A 20,278-nucleotide genomic window follows, 5' to 3' on the forward strand; every position below is an offset into this window, starting at 1 on the left:
GGAGGCCGTTTTGCTGAGTGAAATGTCAGAGGAAGGCCAATACATATATCGCTTTTATGTGAAATCTAAAAACACAGCAAACTAGTGCATATGAGAAAAAAGCAGATTCACAGATACAGAGAACAAACTGATGATTACCAATGGGGAGAGGGAGCTGAGAAGGGGCAGTGTATGGGTAGGGGATTAAGAGGTATAAACTGTTAGGTATGAAAGAATACGAGGATATATTATACAAAATGGGAAATTGAGCAGATATTTTATAAAAGCTGAATGGAATATAACCTTTAAAAATTGTAAATCGCTGTATTTTACACCTCTAACTTAGTTAATACTGTATATCAGCTATACTTCTATTTAAAAAATTAAATTAGACCAGTTCCTTCCATTTTTTCTCTTCATTTTCACTTTCTTACATTTCTGCTCATAAAAAATCAACGTATGATTGTGTTAAACTGTTTTTATATGGTATGTTCTCTTTCCATTTTAATGGCTGAATGATACTCCCATTTTGTGGATGTATCATATTTTATTGATTCTGCTATTGCCAACTGTTTTGTTTTCTCGTAAGTTTTTGTTATTAACAGATAATCAGTACCATGAACATCTCCGTTGCTTCCTCTTTATGGGAATCCTTACTTTTTTTCTTTAAAATAATCTCACAAATAAAACTATTGGCCCAATAAATATATTTTTAAAAATCTGTTTCTGTCTTGGCTTTTGTCCATTGAAATCACTGATTTATTCCATTTAAATTCTGATTGTCTTCTAAACAATTTTTTTCCCCATCTGCATTTGATTATGTCCATTTCCTATTATTTTTGTTTTGACTGTGCTGCAGAGTTTGCAGGATCCTAGCTCCTCAGCCAGGGATTGAACCCAGACTCTTGCAGTGAAAGCGCTGAATCATACCCACTAGACCTCCAGGGAATTCTCTTAATTTTTCTTCTATATTTTATGCTTGACTTTTAATAGATTTATTTCATCCATCACTTTTCTGTTTGGCCATTCTTATTCTGTCGTTTCTGGGGTTTTTTTGAGATCTTCTTTAACTTTTCAACTAAATAACTATTAGATAGTTAAGGAGCAGTTACTTGATCATTTCTACAAAGAGTATGAATATAACCTATTTTCAGAATTCTGCCATGAGATCAGTGAATAACTTTGGGAATAGGTGAAAAAACTGCATTACCCCATGACAGTGCAGTGATATCACCAAAAATTATTGTGAATTGTTTACTTTGTCCTGGTCCCTATCACCCAGCCACTACTTCAATTTCTCTCTTTTATCCTACTTTATCTCATGGTCATTCCCACTGTTTTCTTGCAAAACTTTGGGTGTTGTGTTACTGGCACTGAGACCAAGGATGATACTTAAAATCTGTGGCTGTGGCTCAGATCATGAACTCCTTATTGCCAAATTCAGACTTAAATTGAAGAAAGTAGGGAAAACTGCTAGACCATTCAGGTATGACCTAAATCAAATCCCTTAAGATTATACGGTAGAAGTGAGAAATAGATTTAAGGGCCTAGATCTGATAGAGTGCCTGATGAACTATGGAATGAGGGTCGTGACATTGTACAGGAGACAGGGATCAAGACCATCCCCATGGAAAAGAAATGCAAAAAAGCAAAATAGCTGTCTGGGGAGGCCTTACAAATAGCTGTGAAAAGAAGAGAGGCGAAAAGCAAAGGAGAAAAGGAAAGATGTAAGCATCTGAATGCAGAGTTCCAAAGAATAGCAAGAAGAGATAAGAAAGCCTTCTTCAGCGATCAATGCAAAGAAATAGAGGCAAACAACAAAATGGGAAAGACTAGAGATCTCTTCAAGAAAATCAGAGATACCAAGGGAACATTTCATGCAAAGATGGGCTCAATAAAGAACAGAAATGGTATGGACCTTACAGAAGCAGAAGATATTAAGAAGAGATGGCAAGAATACACAGAAGAACTGTACAAAAAAGATCTTCACGACCCAGATAATCACGATGGTGTGATCACTCATCTAGAGCCAGACATCCTGGAATGTGAAGTCAAGTGGGCCTTAGAAAGCATCACTATGAACAAAGCTAGTGGAGATGATGGCATTCCAGTAGAGCTATTTCAAATCCTGAAAGATGATGCTGTGAAAGTGCTGCACTCAATATGCAAGCATATTTGGAAAACTCAGCAGTGGCCACAGGACTGGAAAAGGTCAGTTTTCATTCCAATCCCAAAGAAAGGCAATGCAAAAGAATGCTCAAACTACCACACAATTGCACTCATCTCACATGCTAGTAAAGTAATGCTCAAAATTCTCCAAGCCAGGCTTCAGCAATACGTGAACCGTGAACTTGCTGATGTTCAAGCTGGTTTTAGAAAAGGCAGAGGAACCAGAGATCAAATTGCCAATATCTGCTGGATCATGGAGAAAGCAAGAGAGTTCCAGAAAAACATCTATTTCTGCTTTCTTGACTATGCCAAAGCCTTTGACTGTGTGGATCACAAGAAACTGGAAAATTCTGAAAGAGATGGGAATACCAGACCACCTGACCTGCCTCTGAGAAATCTGTATGCAGGTCAGGAAGCAACAGTTAGAACTGGACATGGAACAACAGACTGGTTCCAAATAGGAAAAGGAGTACATCAAGGCTGTATATTGTCACCCTGCTTATTTAACTTCTATGCAGAGTACATCATGAGAAACGCTGGACTGGAAGAAACAAGCTGGAATCAAGATTGCCGGGAGAAATATCAATAACTTCAGATACGCAGATGACACCACCCTTACAGCAGAAAGTGAAGAGGAACTAAAAAGCCTTTTGGTGAAAGTGAAAGAGGAGAGTGAAAAAGTTGGCTTAAAGCTCAACATTCAGAAAACGAAGATCATGGCATCTGGTCCCATCACTTCATGGGAAATGGATGGGGAAACAGTAGAAACAGTGTCAGACTTTATTTTGGGGGGCTCCAAAATCACTGCAGATGGTGGCTGCAGCCATGAAATTAAAAGACTCTTACTCCTTGGAAGAAAAGTAATGACCAACCTAGATAGCATATTGAAAACCAGAGACATTACTTTGCCAATATTGTCAAGGCTATGGTTTTTCCAGTAGTCATGTATGGATGTGAGAGTTGGACTGTGAGGAAGGCTGAGTGCCAAAGAATTGATGCTTTTGAACTGTGGTGTTGGAGAAGACTCTTGAGAGTCCCTTGGACTGCAAGGAGATCCAACCAGTCCATTCTGCAGGAGATCAGCCCTGGGATTTCTTTGGAAGGAATGATGCTAAAGCTGAAACTCCATTACTTTGGACACCTCATGTGAAGAGTTGACTCATTGGAAAAGACCCTGATGCTGGGAGGAATTGGGGGCAGGAGGAGAAGGGGACAACCGAGGATGAGATGGCTGGATGCCATCACTGACTCAATGGACGTGAATCTGAGTGAACTCTGGGAGTTGGTGAAGGACAGGGAGGCCTGGAGTGCTGGAATTCATGGGGTCGCAAAGAGTCGGACACGACTGAGCGACTGAACTGAACTGATTCTCCCCACTGATACATTATAAAAGTAAACTGTCAGTCATACCTTTTTTGCAAGATAAGGTAATATGAACAAATTTGAATGAATAAAAGAATGTTTCAAATAAAGGATTTATTTAGTTTCAATATTCATTTTGTAGTATGAATATTAATCCCAGGTTTTAAGTTGTGCTTTGTGTATTGAAATGTTTCAGTTGTCTTGTTTACTTTCTTATTCACTAATTATATTCGTGAAATTGATCTCTAGTTTTGTTTAGCCTATTTTTTAATGTAGTGCTAAAACAATACTTATTCTTTTACAGAGGTTGTTTGTTTTATGGTCCACCTGGAACTGGAAAAACTCTGGTTGCTAGAGCACTTGCCAATGAGTGCAGTCAAGGGGATAAAAGAGTAGCATTTTTCATGAGGAAAGGTGCCGATTGTCTGAGTAAGTGGGTAGGAGAATCTGAGAGACAGCTGCGATTGCTATTTGATCAGGTATGATATTAAAATTTGCCTGTATAGATCTGTAATCGATGTAGATTAAGTATGTAAGGATTGGATAAAGTTTGCATTTAATCACTTTTCATAGAAATAGACTCAGAATAATTATGTCAAATATATAATGTTTCTAGATTATTTTCCTTTGTATGTCTTGATTACACCAACTTATGATGAACAATTTTAGAGAGAAAAGAATAATCGGGTCTAAATTCTTTGGAGTCTTAGGTCTTGTATCTAGAGAAAGTGATATTTTCATAAAGAGATAACACTAGTGAGTATGTTTCACTGTGCAAGCTGAAGATTTGCTCTGCCTGAGTGGCTTTCAGGTTCATATCCCAGATGTATTGACAGTTAGTTATGAGATAATACATTCTGATCTACTGAGGCATATTGCTGCAAATGCTTTTATATCTCTTTGTAAAATTCACTGAGGCTTTTTAAATTTTAATTTTACTGAAATTGATTTTAAACTATAGCATCTTGTTAAACGTTTTCTCATCCTGACATGGAGGAAGGCTGTGTCACTGTCTTCTGTTCTTTGTTTTGCTTTGACAGTTGGTCTTCTATAGATGTTTTCTGTGTCCCGATAATTATAGCTATATGAAATCTAAGGGACATAACCAGTGGAGTGTGTATTTTGAATATTTCCAGCTGAATATACAAATAAACTTAAATCACATGCTGTTAATAATTTAGTCTGAATCCTTAAAACGCAATTCTTGAATTTACAGTTATATTTTTTAAAACTTGTTAAACGCAAGTAGGAATGAATTTAAAGTGGTTTATATTGAGTCTACATATTTGAAGTCTTTCATGATAGCATGCAATCACTGGACTGCTTTCTAGGCCTATCAGATGCGCCCATCAATTATTTTCTTTGATGAAATTGATGGTCTGGCCCCAGTACGATCAAGCCGGCAAGATCAAATTCACAGGTAAAACTTGCTTGATGGTACTTCTGCCTTTCTCCCTATATTCTGAGCTGTATTAGTGTTGAAAGAGGGATAGAATATTAAACAGTTAGAAACTTTATAAACCAGTTGTTTGGTAGTAGAAACCAATGTATAGTACAAAAAAGAAAGGTGAACCTTTTCTAAATGGTAGGATGTTCTCAAACAATACTGGTTATAGATTTAACTTGTGATACAGACTTAAATGCCCACTGGCCCAATGAGGTGAATAAAGGCAGATAAAATGAGTGAGGCAGGCCAGTGATAAGAGTGGGTCAAGGAAATGTGTCTGAATGTCCAATCATCAGAGCATAGCCAGTTACTTTTAGCTCCAGCCTATTATTGAAGTGCAAAAGCTGACTCAGATTTGAAAAATAAGTTTTCTCTTTCTTAAATTTTATGTATGTTAACCATCTTTTAGATGTTGCCAACTAGTTCGGATGCTTTAAAGGCACTACCTGAGCCAAGCAAAATATATCTTGGTGTATGACCAGTAGTTTAAGTTTCTAATACTAGCTCAACTTCCTCATTTTCAGAATGAGAAAATTGCATCTCCCCTGTGATAACTGTGTTCCCAAGGGAGCAGTTTTCATTAGTGCCACTGCCTCAACTTGAATCTAAATTACTTTAGTCCTAGTTCATCTTCAGTTCTTCAGACCTTCTTCTTAAATGTAACTACTTAATTAATTTGGGATACCCAAAAGCACATGTTTGCATGCCTTCATAATGCTAGTATTATTTTTACCATAGGTGTTGTAAAAGAGGAACAAGATGTAAAAATATGAATGATATGTAGGTTTTGGCTTTTCTAATGCCTAACAACATTTACTGTATTATTATACCCTTCTTCAACTTGATGCTGTAGAATTTTATTTGTTGCTCTGAGTAAATTAAAATGTTTACTCCTGTTTGATAAAAATAGTTGTGTGTGCTCATACCTACCAATAATGATGCACACTTTTTAGATGTGACTCATTTCAGTATCCGGAGAAGGCGATGGCACCCCACTCCAGTACTCTTGCCTGGGAAATCCCATGGATGGAGGAGCCTGGTAGGCTGCAGTCCATGGGGTCGCTGAGACTCAGACAGGACTGAGCGACTTCACTTTCACTTTTCACTTTCATGCATTGGAGAAGGAAATGGCAACCCACTCCAGTGTTCTTGCCTGGAGAATCCCAGGACAGGGGAGCCTGATGGGCTGCCGTCTCTGGAGTTGTACAGAGTCAGACACGACTGATGTGACGCAGCAGCAGCATTTCACTATCAGCTATACTGTATTCATTGTGTTAATAACACTAGCACCATCACTTTTCAGTCAAGCAGTTGAGTAACTACGGTAGTTTGGAATAATTCTAAAAGGGATTGGAGAAATTTCAGCAACAAATACAGAATAATTTTAGCAAGCACTTACCATTTCAAATATGTGTTTTTAAGAGAAATTTTATCATACAAGTTTTTTGGTTGTTTTCCAAAGACTTAAAAAAAAATTTAGAGAAAAACTTTTTTGCTAAATTAAGCTTTTTAAAAAGTTAGCACATTGACCATGATTAAACTATATTCTGTATCTTATTGTTTCTGATAATATTGTAAGATAATGTAAATAAGTAATTATGTGAATACATTAGAAAATAAGATTTTTAGCCCAAGAGAAAGGGGATGCAAATATAAAATAAATTAAAACCCTTGCACCTTTATTTGAATTGGAATATCAATATGAACTCATGATGAAATTTATTTTTAAAGAAAAAATAATTCCTGTCTCTGGGCACTAAAAAGACCTGGAAGCAATCACAGTCCAGTATATTCTGTTTTACTTTGGCATCCTTTGATAATGTGTACACAATTAAGTTTTTGAAGCTTTTGTTTTTTAAGTTTCTGTTTATCTGCCTAATACTTGTATTTTTTTTATCGTATCCTTGTTTGAGAACTCCAGAGCTCTCTATGAAATTGTGCTTTATGAAATGGCTTCCAGGAGCCATTTGTAGCATTCTAGGAAGTATGTTTTCCATTGATTTTAAATGTCTGTGTGCCATGTAGTATGTTATTTTATAGATTTTCTTTTTTAAAAGTCTATTGAAAATAGTGGGATGTGCAGAGAAAATTTATTCACACATTTAATGTATTAAATCTTCACAAAGAAATGATCTGTTTGGCTTCTATATAGTTAATCTTTTCTCTCTTATTTTTAAATTTAGTTCAATTGTTTCCACCTTGCTAGCTCTTATGGATGGATTGGACAGCAGAGGAGAAATTGTGGTCATTGGTGCTACCAACAGACTGGATTCTATTGATCCTGCTTTACGAAGGCCTGGTCGTTTTGACAGAGAATTCCTATTTAGCCTACCTGATAAAGATGTAAGAATTTAACATCACTCAAATTTTGACAAAATTGATTGTGCTTATCTTGAACAAGTCTTAGTATAGTGCAGATTTGAAGACTGAGTTTTGTCTGTTCTGAAGCAAAGTTGTATGATTAACATTCAAATAGGTATGTATGTATTTTTAGAGAGGCATTATTTAAAGAAAAGAACTCAGATAATTTTTTATCTTATTTATTTATTTATTATTTTGTGGAATGCATACCTTGTGGCATCTTAGTTCTCCAACCAGGATTTTAACCCAGGCTCATGACAGTGAAAGTGCTGAGTAACAGACACTGGATGGGGGAATCCCTAGACGTGCACCTCCGCACCCTCCCCGCCACCCCAAGCACAGCCTTTGCTTGTTAATCATATAACTTTATTTTGATTCAGAACACATGGCCTCACAGTCAGTCCTTAGCCAGTTCATTAGACTTGCCTTTTTCATGGATACAACCATGTAATTCTACCCAGTTACTTTAAAGCTGCTGAATATTTTGAGAACCAAGTATGAAAATATGGGTAGAGCTGTCAGTACTCAACAGTTTTTAATATGTACCAGAATAAATAATAATCCAGTAGTTAGTTAATTTTTCTTATTCACATTTGTGATGACTAGAACTTGAGCACTAAAAATGCAATCTTATTTAATATAAATTTCTTAAGCTGATACAAATTATCATTTTTCCCATTTTTACTGTTTCATATTTCTGTTTATATTAGGTATTGACAGCTTTACATTTTTAGATAACCCAATTATCTTAGATTAAAGTTACCCTAATCTGAATAGCACTGTATTATTATAGAAAAATTAAATTGTTTTTGTTTGTAGGCTCGAAAAGAAATTCTAAAAATTCACACAAGGGATTGGAATCCTAAACCACTGGACATGTTTCTGGAAGAACTAGCAGAAAACTGTGTTGGTAAACATTGCTTTAAGTATTAAAAGAAATATTACATGCATTTCAGAGATGGAACAAGTTGTAGTTTTGCCAAGGTTAAAGAAACCTTGTTTCTTGTTTAAAGAAATACAAAGTTAGATTTGTTTTTTATTTATAATTTGTGGCATGTTTTCTTATAAAGTCCTAGATACCATATAGAGGTACTTAACATCTTGACTGTCAAAGAATTTGAGAATGAAGTTAGATCTTTTGTTGTTTACATTTTTCTAATTATCCTGTTAAGTATTCTACATAAACTATTTCAGGTAACTCTTAGATCAATCCTGTGACGTAGGTAGCTTTATTCCTATTTTACAGATAAAGAAATGGCTGAGAAAGCGTAAATGAGTCTCTATAAAGATCACACATCTAGTAAATGACAAACTGGAATTTGATCCTGATTATCTGATTTCAAAACTCATGCTCTTGACCCCTTCGCTCTGCTTTTGGTGCTTGCGTATTTCACTCTCAAAAGTTGATTGATTTGTTAGGGGTTATTATCAACCATGTGAGTTCACTGAGGGGATGAAAGAGATTTTAGCCTTATTACTCCTAAATATTTTGCTACTATATTGCTAGGCTGATCTTTAACTTTCTTTTAACCATCATCTTGCTTAATACGGTGGTGATTTACTTTAATTTTTTTTTCTTTTTTGGTTGCCTTGGATAGGATACTGTGGTGCAGATATCAAGTCAATATGCTCTGAAGCTGCTTTATGTGCTCTGCGTCGACGCTACCCACAGATCTATACCACTAGTGAGAAACTGCAATTGGATCTCTCTTCAGTTAATATCTCAGCTAAGGACTTTGAGGTAGCTATGCAAAAGATGATACCAGCCTCCCAGAGAGCTGTGACGTCACCTGGCCAGGCACTGTCCACTATTGTGAAACCACTACTGCAGAGCACTGTTCACAAGATCCTAGAAGCCCTGCAGAGAGTATTTCCACATGCGGAAACCAGAACAAACAAAGCATTAGACTCTGGTATGAAACTTGATTGGCTGTTTAGTTTGCATAGTCAGTAAAACTAAATATTTTGTACATCTCAGTAATGTTTCTTTATGAAAGAGCCTCTTGAAAGGAATTTGGTCATGCTTTTCCTAGATATATGAAGGAAGTTTACTTCACAGATTGCCCTAGACTTCCTTTATTTTAGGTTTGAAGTGCGTTTTAAAAATTTACTTGTTATTTATATGTCCACAAACTTTTTTGAAAAAAAATCTCATTGGAGTTGCTAACTGAAGCATTACGTGAAGATGCACTTTGTAATTGAGAAAAGCTACTAATGTATACTTCTTTTGCTTGCTTGACAGATATTTCTTGTCCTCTCTTAGAAAGTGACTTGGCATACAGTGATGATGATGTTCCATCAGTATATGAAAATGGACTTTCTCAAAAATCCTTTAATAAAGCAAAAGAAAATTTTAATTTTCTTCATTTGAATAGGTACATTTCCCTTGAAAATTTATATATATATATATTCATTCTTGTGTGAATTCCCTAAAACTAAATGAAATTATGCTTGAGAAGATAAAGGATGCCAGCTAATTTACTTTTTTAAGTTAAAATATTAGAAAATATTTTGTTACAGTTGTCATGATCTTAGAAACTATAAAGTATTCCTAAAAATCTGTAAAGTTCAATTATTTCCAAAAGCCACATGAATCATGCTGCTATGATTGACTGGCCATATTGTCAAAACTTTTGGCTTAAAGAAGTTCATAATTGATAATTGGGAGAGAAATTTAAGCTTTTTTTCCTAAAACATAGGTTATTACTCATTTCTTTCAGAAATGCCTGTTATCAACCTATGTCTTTTCGACCAAGAATGCTGATAGTGGGCGAACCAGGATTTGGGCAAGGTTCTCATTTAGCACCAGCTGTCATCCATGCTTTGGAAAAATTTGCAGTGTACACTTTAGACATTCCTGTTCTTTTTGGAGTCAGTGCTACATCTCCTGAAGAAACATGTGCCCAGGTAATTCATTGTTGCCCAGACAAATAAGCTGTAAGGTGAAGTAGTCTTCCAGAGACAAAGTCTAGAATTGCTTCATTCTTTTTTGTACTGTGTTTTTTGGTCTTTTTGATTTCTGACTTCAGGTTTTCAAAATAGAACCATGCCTAACTGCTTAGTTATTAAAAAGAATGACTTTAAATCCTTTTCCACCTCTTAATTGCTATGTGACTTAGGAAAGTTCATTAAATCTCTCTGCCCCATTTTCCCCGTTGGCAAAATGGAAAAATCAATACTTTACTTAGATGACTGTTGTGAGAATTAAATGAGTGAAGTACTTAAAACAGTGATGGCTGTGCAAATTTTCTGCTGCTTCTTTTTTGCTATAGTTATAAGTTTATAAACGTGTTTTATGTATTTTTATATTTAACCTTGGTTGCCATAACAGAAAAGTCTTCGAGATTAATTGAGCTGTTTTCTAATTGCTTGAAGCAATTATGTTTTTCTAAAAATGAAACTTTTATAAAACATTTAAAAACAAGATGGTGGGATTGGGGAAGCATTTTTTAAACTTAAGGGTTTTATATGACAGTTCTGGGAAGTTAAATTGTTCTAGATTTAAAAAGCACACTGCTAATGTGCTGATTATAAGTGTATGTAATTGTTTTCTCTCTCTACTAGATGATTCGTGAAGCTAAGAGAACAGCACCAAGTATAGTGTTTGTTCCTCACATTCACTTGTGGTGGGAAATAGTTGGACCAACACTCAAAGCCACGTTTACCACATTATTACAGAATATTCCTTCTTTTGCCCCAGTTTTACTACTTGCCACTTCTGACAAACCCCATTCCACTCTACCAGAAGAGGTAATTTGTGGGAGAAATCATTATGCTTTAGAATGGAATATTCATAATCAATATAATTTAAAAAGAGATATTCAGAAACTATTAGGAATTTATGGGAAAAAAATTCAAGTGCTAAAGAGGTGAATAAAATTATAAGGAAAAGTTCTCCTAATTAAAGATACAATTGCTAGCTATTTGATACATATGTTTGTTGGGTAGCACATGTGTCAGCATTTGTTGTGTGTATGCATATATGTATAGTGAGACCAGAGCTTTCCAGGTGGCGCTAGTGGTAAAGAACCTTCCTGCCAGTGCAGGAGACATAGAGACATAGGTTCGATTCCTGGGCCAGGAAGATCCCCTGGAGGAGAGCATGGCAACCCACTCCACTGTTTTTGCCTGGAGAATCCCATGGACACAGGAGCCTGGCGGGCTATAGTCTATAGGGTTGCACAGAGTAGGACATGACTGAAGTGACTTAGCACACATAGTGAAACCACTTTATAAATTTTTTTCTCTAAATGGAATATGATGCATTACTATTCTGTAACTACTTTATGTATCTTATGTGTTTTTTAATATGTAAGTCTTATTTATTTTAAGAGCACCATAGCCTTTGCTGTTGTATTGGTATACCATAATTTTATTTATCCAAATCCTTATTGATAGGATTTCAGCTATTTTCTAATTTTTTTCTGTTGAACTGCTACAGTGAGCATTTGGGGGTTTTAAATCATATAAACATTACCATGTGGATTTTTTTAACATGCATTCCTAAAAGTGGAATAACTAGCTTAGTTGAAGGGTATGCACACTTGACATTTTTAACAGTACCAAATTACTGTTAATTTGTGCCAATTTCGACAACTACCATTGACCAGCTTTGTTGTGTTTCTGCTTATAATACTGTTCTCTTATTGCAGGAACACCTCTGCCTATCACTGTCTTTTCCCTTACTCTGCTTTTTTTTTCAATTAGTTTATTTATTTTTCAATTGGAGTATAATTGCTTTTCAGTGTTGTGTTAGTTTCTGCTGTACAAAAACATGAATCAGCTATATGTATATGTATATTCTTTCCCTTTTAAGCCTCCCTCCCACCCTCATCCCACCCCTCTGGTTTGTTTTTGTCGCTACTACTTGACATATTAATTTGTTTGACTCTGTCTCTCCTAGCAGAATGTTAAATATGTGAAGTCAGGAACTTTTTTTCCACTTCTCTATCCCCAGAGTACATAATAACCATATTGTAGGCTTCTGTGTGTGAGAGTGTGTATATGGTTTTTCCATACCTTTAACAGAATTGATGTACAGTTTATAAAACACTAGTAGGAAGATAAATTCAAATATTTAACTTAAAAATACTTTTGAGCACTTATTCTATAACAGACATGATTATAGACATTAGAAATATAGCACTGAACAATTTAGACAAAAATCTATATCCTCCTAGGGCTTACATTTTAGCCGGGGGAAAGACAAAAATAAAATACAATACTAACCTATGACTATGGAGAAAAATGTAGCTAGCAGTGCCAAAAGAGTGTGGTACAGTCACAGTGTTAAATTTGCTGGGTTGGCCTCACTGAGAAGGTGGCATTTGAGCAAATACCTGGAAAAGGTGAAGTAGTGGCCCATTTGGATATCTGAGGGACAAAGGTTCCTGGCAGAGGAACAAAGGTTTCTTGCCTTTGCAGGTATAAAAGTGTGTCTGATCTGTTAGAAAAATCACAGAAAGTCTAGAGTGACTAGGGCAGAGGGAGTGAAAGGCCGAGAAGGGATTGATGCCAGGGAGCTATCAAAGGGCCAGGTTATGTTCCCGATGGGAGCTTTAGTAGTTGTGAATTATTCAACTAAGAACTGAATAAATTGGGAAATGAATATTAAGTGTATGTTAAGTCTAGATTCTTAGGATGGTAAGAGTCCTTAAAAGTTTCTAATTTAATCACCTAGTTCTGGACTCTAAATTCTTTCTTTTGTGTAATAACACCTTCACAATTCATTTGCTTAGTTCTGACTCCTAAAAAAATCAGCTTATTTTGAGAGGCTTCCATTCTTAATCCCCATTTGTTTCCCAGGTACAATAGAGAACTTGTCTAATCTGCCTTCATCATGGCAAGCGCTTTGTATGTTTGAACATGCTTTTGCATTCATTTCTATTTCCTCACTCTAACCCAGGCTTCTTCACACTAAACAGTTCTTCTATGATAAGATATACTTCTTAGGATTCTTAAATACAATGGAAGTTTATTTCTTGCTCACTTACAGTATCAGGTAAGTTACTGGAGTGACGGGTGTACCCTCCCCCATGTAATCGTTCCAGACACTCAGACTGGGAGAGCATGCTCATTTTCATCATGTGGCTCTCCAGATTGTTTTCATTCCACCCAGCTGAAAGGACTGGCCCTTTCTTGTGCCTGGTCTGAAAGTGATACACATCATTTCCTTTCACGTTCCATTGGCTGAACCTCACATAGCCATACCTAACTGCAAGGGAGACTAGGAAATATGATATAGCACTGGGCCCAAAAGAAAGAGAACATGAACTGTGACAATAGCAAGCTCTGCTGCACATCACACATATTTTTAGTTTCTTCAAAATTCTAGTCACTCGCCTGAATGTCTTTCTCTTTATATTCCTTTTGAAAGGCTGTACCCAGAATGAATTAAGTACTCTAGCGGTGTTCTGATTAACAGAGTAAAGGAGAATTGCTATTTAGTGGCCACGTTAACCATTTATGTATTGTACTTACTGTCAGTTAAAACAACATTATTACAAAGTTTAAAACAAAAATAAGTTTATATTCTTGGTAATAAGTAAGGGAGACTAGCTGAACTTTATATGGATGGAGGGAGGTTGAAGGGAGAAGGCAATGGCACCCCACTCCAGTACTCTCACCTGGAGAATGCCATGGACAGAGGAGCCTGGTGGGCTGCAGTCCATGGGGTCGCTAAGAATCGGACACGACTGAGCGACTTCCCTTTCACTTTTCTCTTTCATGCATTGGAGAAGGAAATAGCAACCCACTCCAGTGTTCTTGCCTGGAGAATCCTGGGGACAGAGGAGCCTGGTGGGTTGCCGTCTGTGGGGTCACACAAAGTTGGACATGACTGAAGTGACTTAGCAACAGCAGCAGGGAGGTTGAAAAGCCATAATCAGTTTAATCTGGCATAACTTTATCAAGAATGTGGAAATTCTGTACTTAAAATGTTTTGGCTTTTTTTTTTTTTTTTTTTTTGCTATAGCTACTTCTGTTTTATGATAATATTTCCTAAGTATGTCATTGTAAACTGGGTCGAGTAGCCCAGCATCACCCTGTCTGGGAGGGTGGAATGGGCACTGGACCAGGAATTGCTGGTTTTATAAAATGAACTGTCTATATGGATACAAATAAGCAAGACTCCTTTGAGCCTTATATAGTCTCTGTTGTCCTTGGTGAGCTAGTGATACTGTGTATGTAGCATTGGACTGTGATATATATGAGAAGTACTATGTATTACATTACAATTTGTCCATCTCAAAACTGCAGTCAGAGTACCTGTATGCATGAGCACTAGTAGACCCTAACTCATGAAAAAATGAGAAAGAATGTCAGTAATAGATTAGAAACTTGGGTGAATCGTAAAACACAAGCAGTTAGGATTAGATGGATGTGGGTAACCACATTTCAGAGTATGTGCATCAAAGGGCTGCTTTGAAAAATGGGAGTGATTTCTAGCTCTAGATCAGTGCTAGGAGGAAATTAAGAGTCCTTGAACAACTTTGTGTTTTTTGACTTTCTTCACTTCTGGCCATGCCAGACAGTAGTTGGCAGAGTTTGTCATCAGCTAGATCAGTGAAGGTGGACCAAGGACTAGTGTGGCAGGGCAGTAACAACCTTTAGGTACTGAATGGGAGGAGTAGGAAGACCCTGTGCCCAGGAAACAAATTACAGGCACATTGTGTTTCTAATATAGTCTACCTTCTTTCATAATCACTGAAAAAGAAACTAGAATAAACAGAAAAAGCATCTATGAACCGTCATATTTGAAAGGCAAAGGTAAATTTATAAATAAGCATTTGAGGAAGGACAGTGCCATAGAAAATTATATCCAAGCATCAGCAACAGATTGTTATGGAAAAGAACCATTTGAAGACATTACAAATGAGTAGCTCCTCCCAAATATAAAACCCTCCAGGGCTAAAAAGACACAGATGAAGAGTGAATTAGCAAGATGAGGGATCAGTGAGATCAGGAATTCTTATATAATACAATAGGACAGAGATTTGAAAAGTGAGGGAAAAATTAAAGGAAATAGAGGAGATAGATTCAAGTCTAACATCTATTTAATGGGATTTATGGGCAGAGAAAAGCAATGTAGAAGCAAAAAACAGTCAAATAATACAACATTTCATAGAATTAGAAAATATCATAATCTTCAGATTTAAAAGGTCCCCTGTTCTAACTGATGTATATAGAAAGACCATATCTAAATAAAATTTTAGAACGTCAAAAATACAGAGAAAAATCTAAAAATCTTCCCAGAGAATAAAACATTACTAGAAAGGACTGAAAATCAACTTGCTTCTACAGTTTCATTGGTAACACCAGCTACTAGGGAGGCAACTGAGCAATATTTTCAAAGTTAGAAGGAAAATAATTTTGAATCTGTAATTTCCTTCCCAACAAATTAGCATTTGAGTGAAAGAGCAAAATATATTTTTGACCATACAGTGCCTAAGAAACTATTACCCACAAACCTCTGACTGAAAGAATTATTAAAAGACAATTTCTCCTTTTGGATTTCTTTGCAGAAGTGGCATATAAGAAGTAGTGCATGAAGAAAACAGTAAAACTTGTCACAAAATTGTGTTTGTTAACTTTTTTTTTTTTTTTTGAGGAAGAGGGAAAAATATTGCCTCAGGTTCTTTGAACAGAATACTTTTTAAGCCTGATGAAATCAATATGATAGACACTGAAAGTGAAAGTAAAGTCGCTCAGTGGTGTCCGACTCTTTGCGACCCCGTGGACTGTAGTCCACCAGGCTCCTCCATCCATGGGATTCTCCAAGCAAGAATACTGGATGCCAAAATGGTTGCCATTTCCTTCTCCAGGGGATCTTCCCGACCCAGGGATAGAACCCAGGTCTCCTGCATTGCAGGCAGATGCTTTAACCTCTGAGCCACCAGGGAAACCTGATAGACACTAAATACACAAAAACACATCTAAGTTACCTTTAAGATCTTAGGTCACTCAGATATCCAAGGAAGGAAGTTGCCAACAAGTAACAGTTTTTTAGTTACGTAAAACTACATTGACCTTGGTTCTGAACTCAGAATGGCAGGCAGGAAGGACATCGTGAAGGAGAAACAGGAAGAAAAGCACCTTCAGATTTGTATCTGATATGTAGATGTTGATTAACTTTATAGTTTGATAGAAAAAGAAGCTTAAGGATATGTCTGTTAAAACTGTAACAGTGAAAGAATAGAAATACAGCATAGAAATAATACATAAAATATCTGTCCTTTTGTGACTGGCTTATTTCCCTTAGCATAGTGTTTGCAGTGTTCATCTGTGTTGTAGCCTGTGTTCAAATTTCATTCCTTTTTAGGCTGAATAATATTCTGTTGTATGTCTGTACCACGTTTCGTTTATCTGCTCATCTGATGATGAGCGTTTGAGTTGTCTTTACCGCATGCCTAACTCCTGAATAATCCTGCTATGCTTATTGCTATGCAGGTTTTTTTTTTTCTTCCAGTTTTTTTGGATATGTATACTGGGTTATATGGTAATTCTGTGTTTAACTTTTTTGAGGAACCAGCATACTGTTCTCCACAGTGGCTGCACCCTTTTAATTCCTACTGGCTCAGGAGATCTAATTTCTCCGTATTTTTACCAGTTCTTACTATTTTCCAGCCTTTATTCTTACTGAACAACCACTCATTCTCATATCTCACTTTGGGTTGTGAAAGTTAATTAATTGATCTCAGTTCAGTCACTCAGTTGAGTCCGACTCTTTGCGACCCCATGGACTGCAGCACTCCAGGCCTCCCTGTCCATCACCAACTCCCAGAGTTCACTCAAACTCATGTCTATTGAGTTGGTGATGCCATCTAGCCATCTCATCCTCTGTCGTCCCCTTCTCCTTCCACCTTCAACCTTTCCCAGCTTCAGGGTCTTTTCTGAGTCAGTTCGTTGCACCAGGTGGCCAAAGTATTGGAGTATCAGCTTCAGCATCAGTCCTTCCAATGAATACTCAGGACTGATTTCCTTTAGGATGGACTGGTTTGATCTCCTTGCTGTCCAAGAGACTCTCAAATGTCTTCTCCAACACCACAGTTCAAAAGCATTAATTCTTCAGTGCTCAGCTTTCTTTATAGTCCAACTGTCCCATCCATACATGACTACAAAACCCTTTAAGTAAAATATCACCGTATCAGTTATTGTATGAATTATAGTTTGGAGTCTTGAGTTCTAAAGAAGACTCCATGGTTTTAGTTCCTTATCCACTGCATATGTGATGTATACATAAGTTAAGTATAAGTAAAAGATTTAAGAAATTACTCACTACACAACTTAGATTGTCATTACAGTAATATACTGTTGCATTGAATGATTGATACATAGTATGTATGTGTATACAAACATATATATATACACATTTATATATAATGCATCTGTTTTCTTTTTTAAGGTACAGGAATTATTTATCCGTGACTATGGAGAAATTTTTAATGTCCAGTTACCTAGTAAAGAAGAACGGACACAGTTTTTTGAAGATTTAATTCTGAAGCAAGCTGCTAAGCCTCCCATATCCAAAAAGAAAGCAGGTTAGTTTCTATATCAAAGTTAATATATAATAATTTTGAGAAAGTGGAAATGAAATATCAGTTAATGGCATTGCCATCTTCTAATAGTTTCTCAGTTGTGTCTGACTCTGCAACCCCGTGAACTGTAGCCTGCTAGGCTCATTTGTCCATGGAATTCTTTAGACATGGAATTCTGGAGTGGGTAGACATTCTCTTCTGCAGGGGATCTTTCTGACCCAGGAATCAAACCCAGGTCTTCTGCTTTGCAGGAAGATTTTTTACCACCTGAGCCACCAGGGAAGCTTTTAAGGTTGATACCTCTTACCTGTATTTCTTTGTATTTCCCATTAAAATATACTAAAGTTCTTAAGGCATACAAGGCCTTTGATAGTATAGCCCTAATCATTGTGGAATTTGGCCTGGAATTCAGAGTATAGCCCCAGTCTGTCTTTCCAAGCCCATCTTTGATACTTTACTCTCTTCCTTCCTTTTCCTTACAAAGCACTCTATCTTTAAACCATACACAGCATATTTGTGTCTTTTCACAATTTCATTCATGCTTGTTCTCTGTCAGTAATGCATCTGTCCTCAACCTTGTCTCTGTCTATGGAATTGTTTTTCCTTCTAGTATAATTCATGTTTTCCTTCTTAACATCTAGATAGAATTAATTGACTACCTTTATGATGTGCTGTACTTTTTTCTTACTACTAATATGACATTGTGGTGATGTTATAATTATCTCTTACTACCTTAATAAATTGCCTTCTTACGGGGGCAGCACTCTCATAATTCCCTTTTTTATCCTGAGTAATTATTAGTCCATTCTGTTTAAACAAACTCAAACTATTATCATATTTGAAACATACCACAGCTTTTCATTAGCTGAAAAATTAACTACTTGAGATGACTTCCTCCCATGCACACATGGAAATTCAAATTTTTTTTTTTTTTTTTAAGTTTTGGAAGTATAACACATTTACAGGAAACTTGGAAAATATAGAACAAGGTTATGTATAGTTACATAGAGTTCCAATATATATACAATTTTTTTTTTTGAGTAGGTAAATTAAGATTTTTCATTGGAATTTCAGTATCAACTCTCAAAAGCCAATAGAATGAATATACAGAGAAGTAGAAGGATATAGTAGACCTGAAAAGCACTGTCAGCATAATGAAGACTTATACAGTTTTCACACAATGATAAGATACAAATTCTGTTCAGGTTCCCACAGACTGTAAACTGTGAGACATTGGAACATATGCAGGTACATAAAGTGCAAAAATTTCATGGTCTGAAGGTATTGAAATCATACAGAGTCTGTTTTCTTTATCGCTGTGGAATTATGTTAGAGATCAGTTTCAAAAGATATTTGAAAATACTTTTAAGTGTGATGTGACATGTACCAAGAGAGATCTTCAGCTTAGCCATCAAAAGCCTCAATAAACTTAGGCTGAAAAAAACATAGAGGATGATTGCAGAGAAGAAAGCATTTAAATGAGAAATTAGTATTAAAGATACTTTAAACAAAATCACATGTATTTGGAAATTAAATGTCTACTTTTAAATGATGGGTGTATCTAAGAAGGAAAATTACAAAATATTTGTAATAGAATAAAGACAAAAAGAAAATTTAGCAGAATTTGTTGCATGCAGCTGAAGCTGCTCAATGCAGTTAAATACAATGTGGAGTCTTAAGATATGAAAGCAAATAATGAACACTAGCATGAAATTTTGTGAAATTTGAACAAAATCTGTACTTTTGTTAGTAATACTGTATCATGTGTTGATTTCCTGTTTTTTGGGTTTTTTTACAACATAGCATTTCTTTATATTCTCAGAATTGGATTAGAAGTTTCAAGCCTCATTCAAATTTTTTTAATCACAAAGATAATGAATTTTCTTTAGCAGTAATAGTATATACTAAACTGCATGGAACTGTATCAAAGTTTTGAGTGAATATAAATTAGAAATCTGGCATTCTGTTCATAACTAAGTCAAACAAGTGGAATCAAAATGTCATAAACTTTTATCTAGGCAAAAATTCATAAATTCTCTAAAATATATACTATATATATATGTATACAAAAGCTTTTGTATTACACTTGATAAAGGCTTAAGAAAGAATAACAACAACAAAGAGAGATGGAGAAATTGGAGAACATAACCAAATGAAATGGAACACTGAATATGAAATAGAAGAAGTGAAACTAGGTAAAAATAAAACATATAGTCCAGTTGTTTTTAAACGCGGCTGCTCATTTAGAAACACATCTAGAGCTTCAGAGAAGAATAGCAATAACTGGGCATTTGTATTTTTAAAAAATTCTAAGATAATTCTGTTATGCATCTGGATTTTAGAAAATAGTTACAAGTTTTTCTATTAAAGTAGTCATTTTAGTGATACAGAGTTCTATTATTTTCTGTTGACCAATCATGATACA

At 35.8% G+C, this 20,278-nt stretch overlaps 1 protein-coding gene across 1 annotated transcript in view; it reads left to right on the forward strand.

Annotated features, from left to right (window-relative positions):
* Nucleotides 1–20,278, forward strand: part of ATAD2 (ATPase family AAA domain containing 2) — a 66,603-nt gene that overhangs the window by 33,436 nt on the left and 12,889 nt on the right. Inside the window, exons 12-20 of the mRNA XM_068983602.1 lie at nucleotides 3,815–3,989; nucleotides 4,842–4,930; nucleotides 7,141–7,300; nucleotides 8,138–8,228; nucleotides 8,917–9,231; nucleotides 9,561–9,693; nucleotides 10,039–10,225; nucleotides 10,883–11,068; nucleotides 17,721–17,856. Of these exons, the coding sequence (XP_068839703.1) occupies nucleotides 3,815–3,989; nucleotides 4,842–4,930; nucleotides 7,141–7,300; nucleotides 8,138–8,228; nucleotides 8,917–9,231; nucleotides 9,561–9,693; nucleotides 10,039–10,225; nucleotides 10,883–11,068; nucleotides 17,721–17,856 (1,472 nt within the window). The remainder of the gene's footprint in view (nucleotides 1–3,814; nucleotides 3,990–4,841; nucleotides 4,931–7,140; nucleotides 7,301–8,137; nucleotides 8,229–8,916; nucleotides 9,232–9,560; nucleotides 9,694–10,038; nucleotides 10,226–10,882; nucleotides 11,069–17,720; nucleotides 17,857–20,278) is intronic.

This window comes from Capricornis sumatraensis, chromosome 11 (assembly GCF_032405125.1).
Source record: "Capricornis sumatraensis isolate serow.1 chromosome 11, serow.2, whole genome shotgun sequence".
Taxonomy (NCBI): domain Eukaryota; kingdom Metazoa; phylum Chordata; class Mammalia; order Artiodactyla; family Bovidae; genus Capricornis; species Capricornis sumatraensis.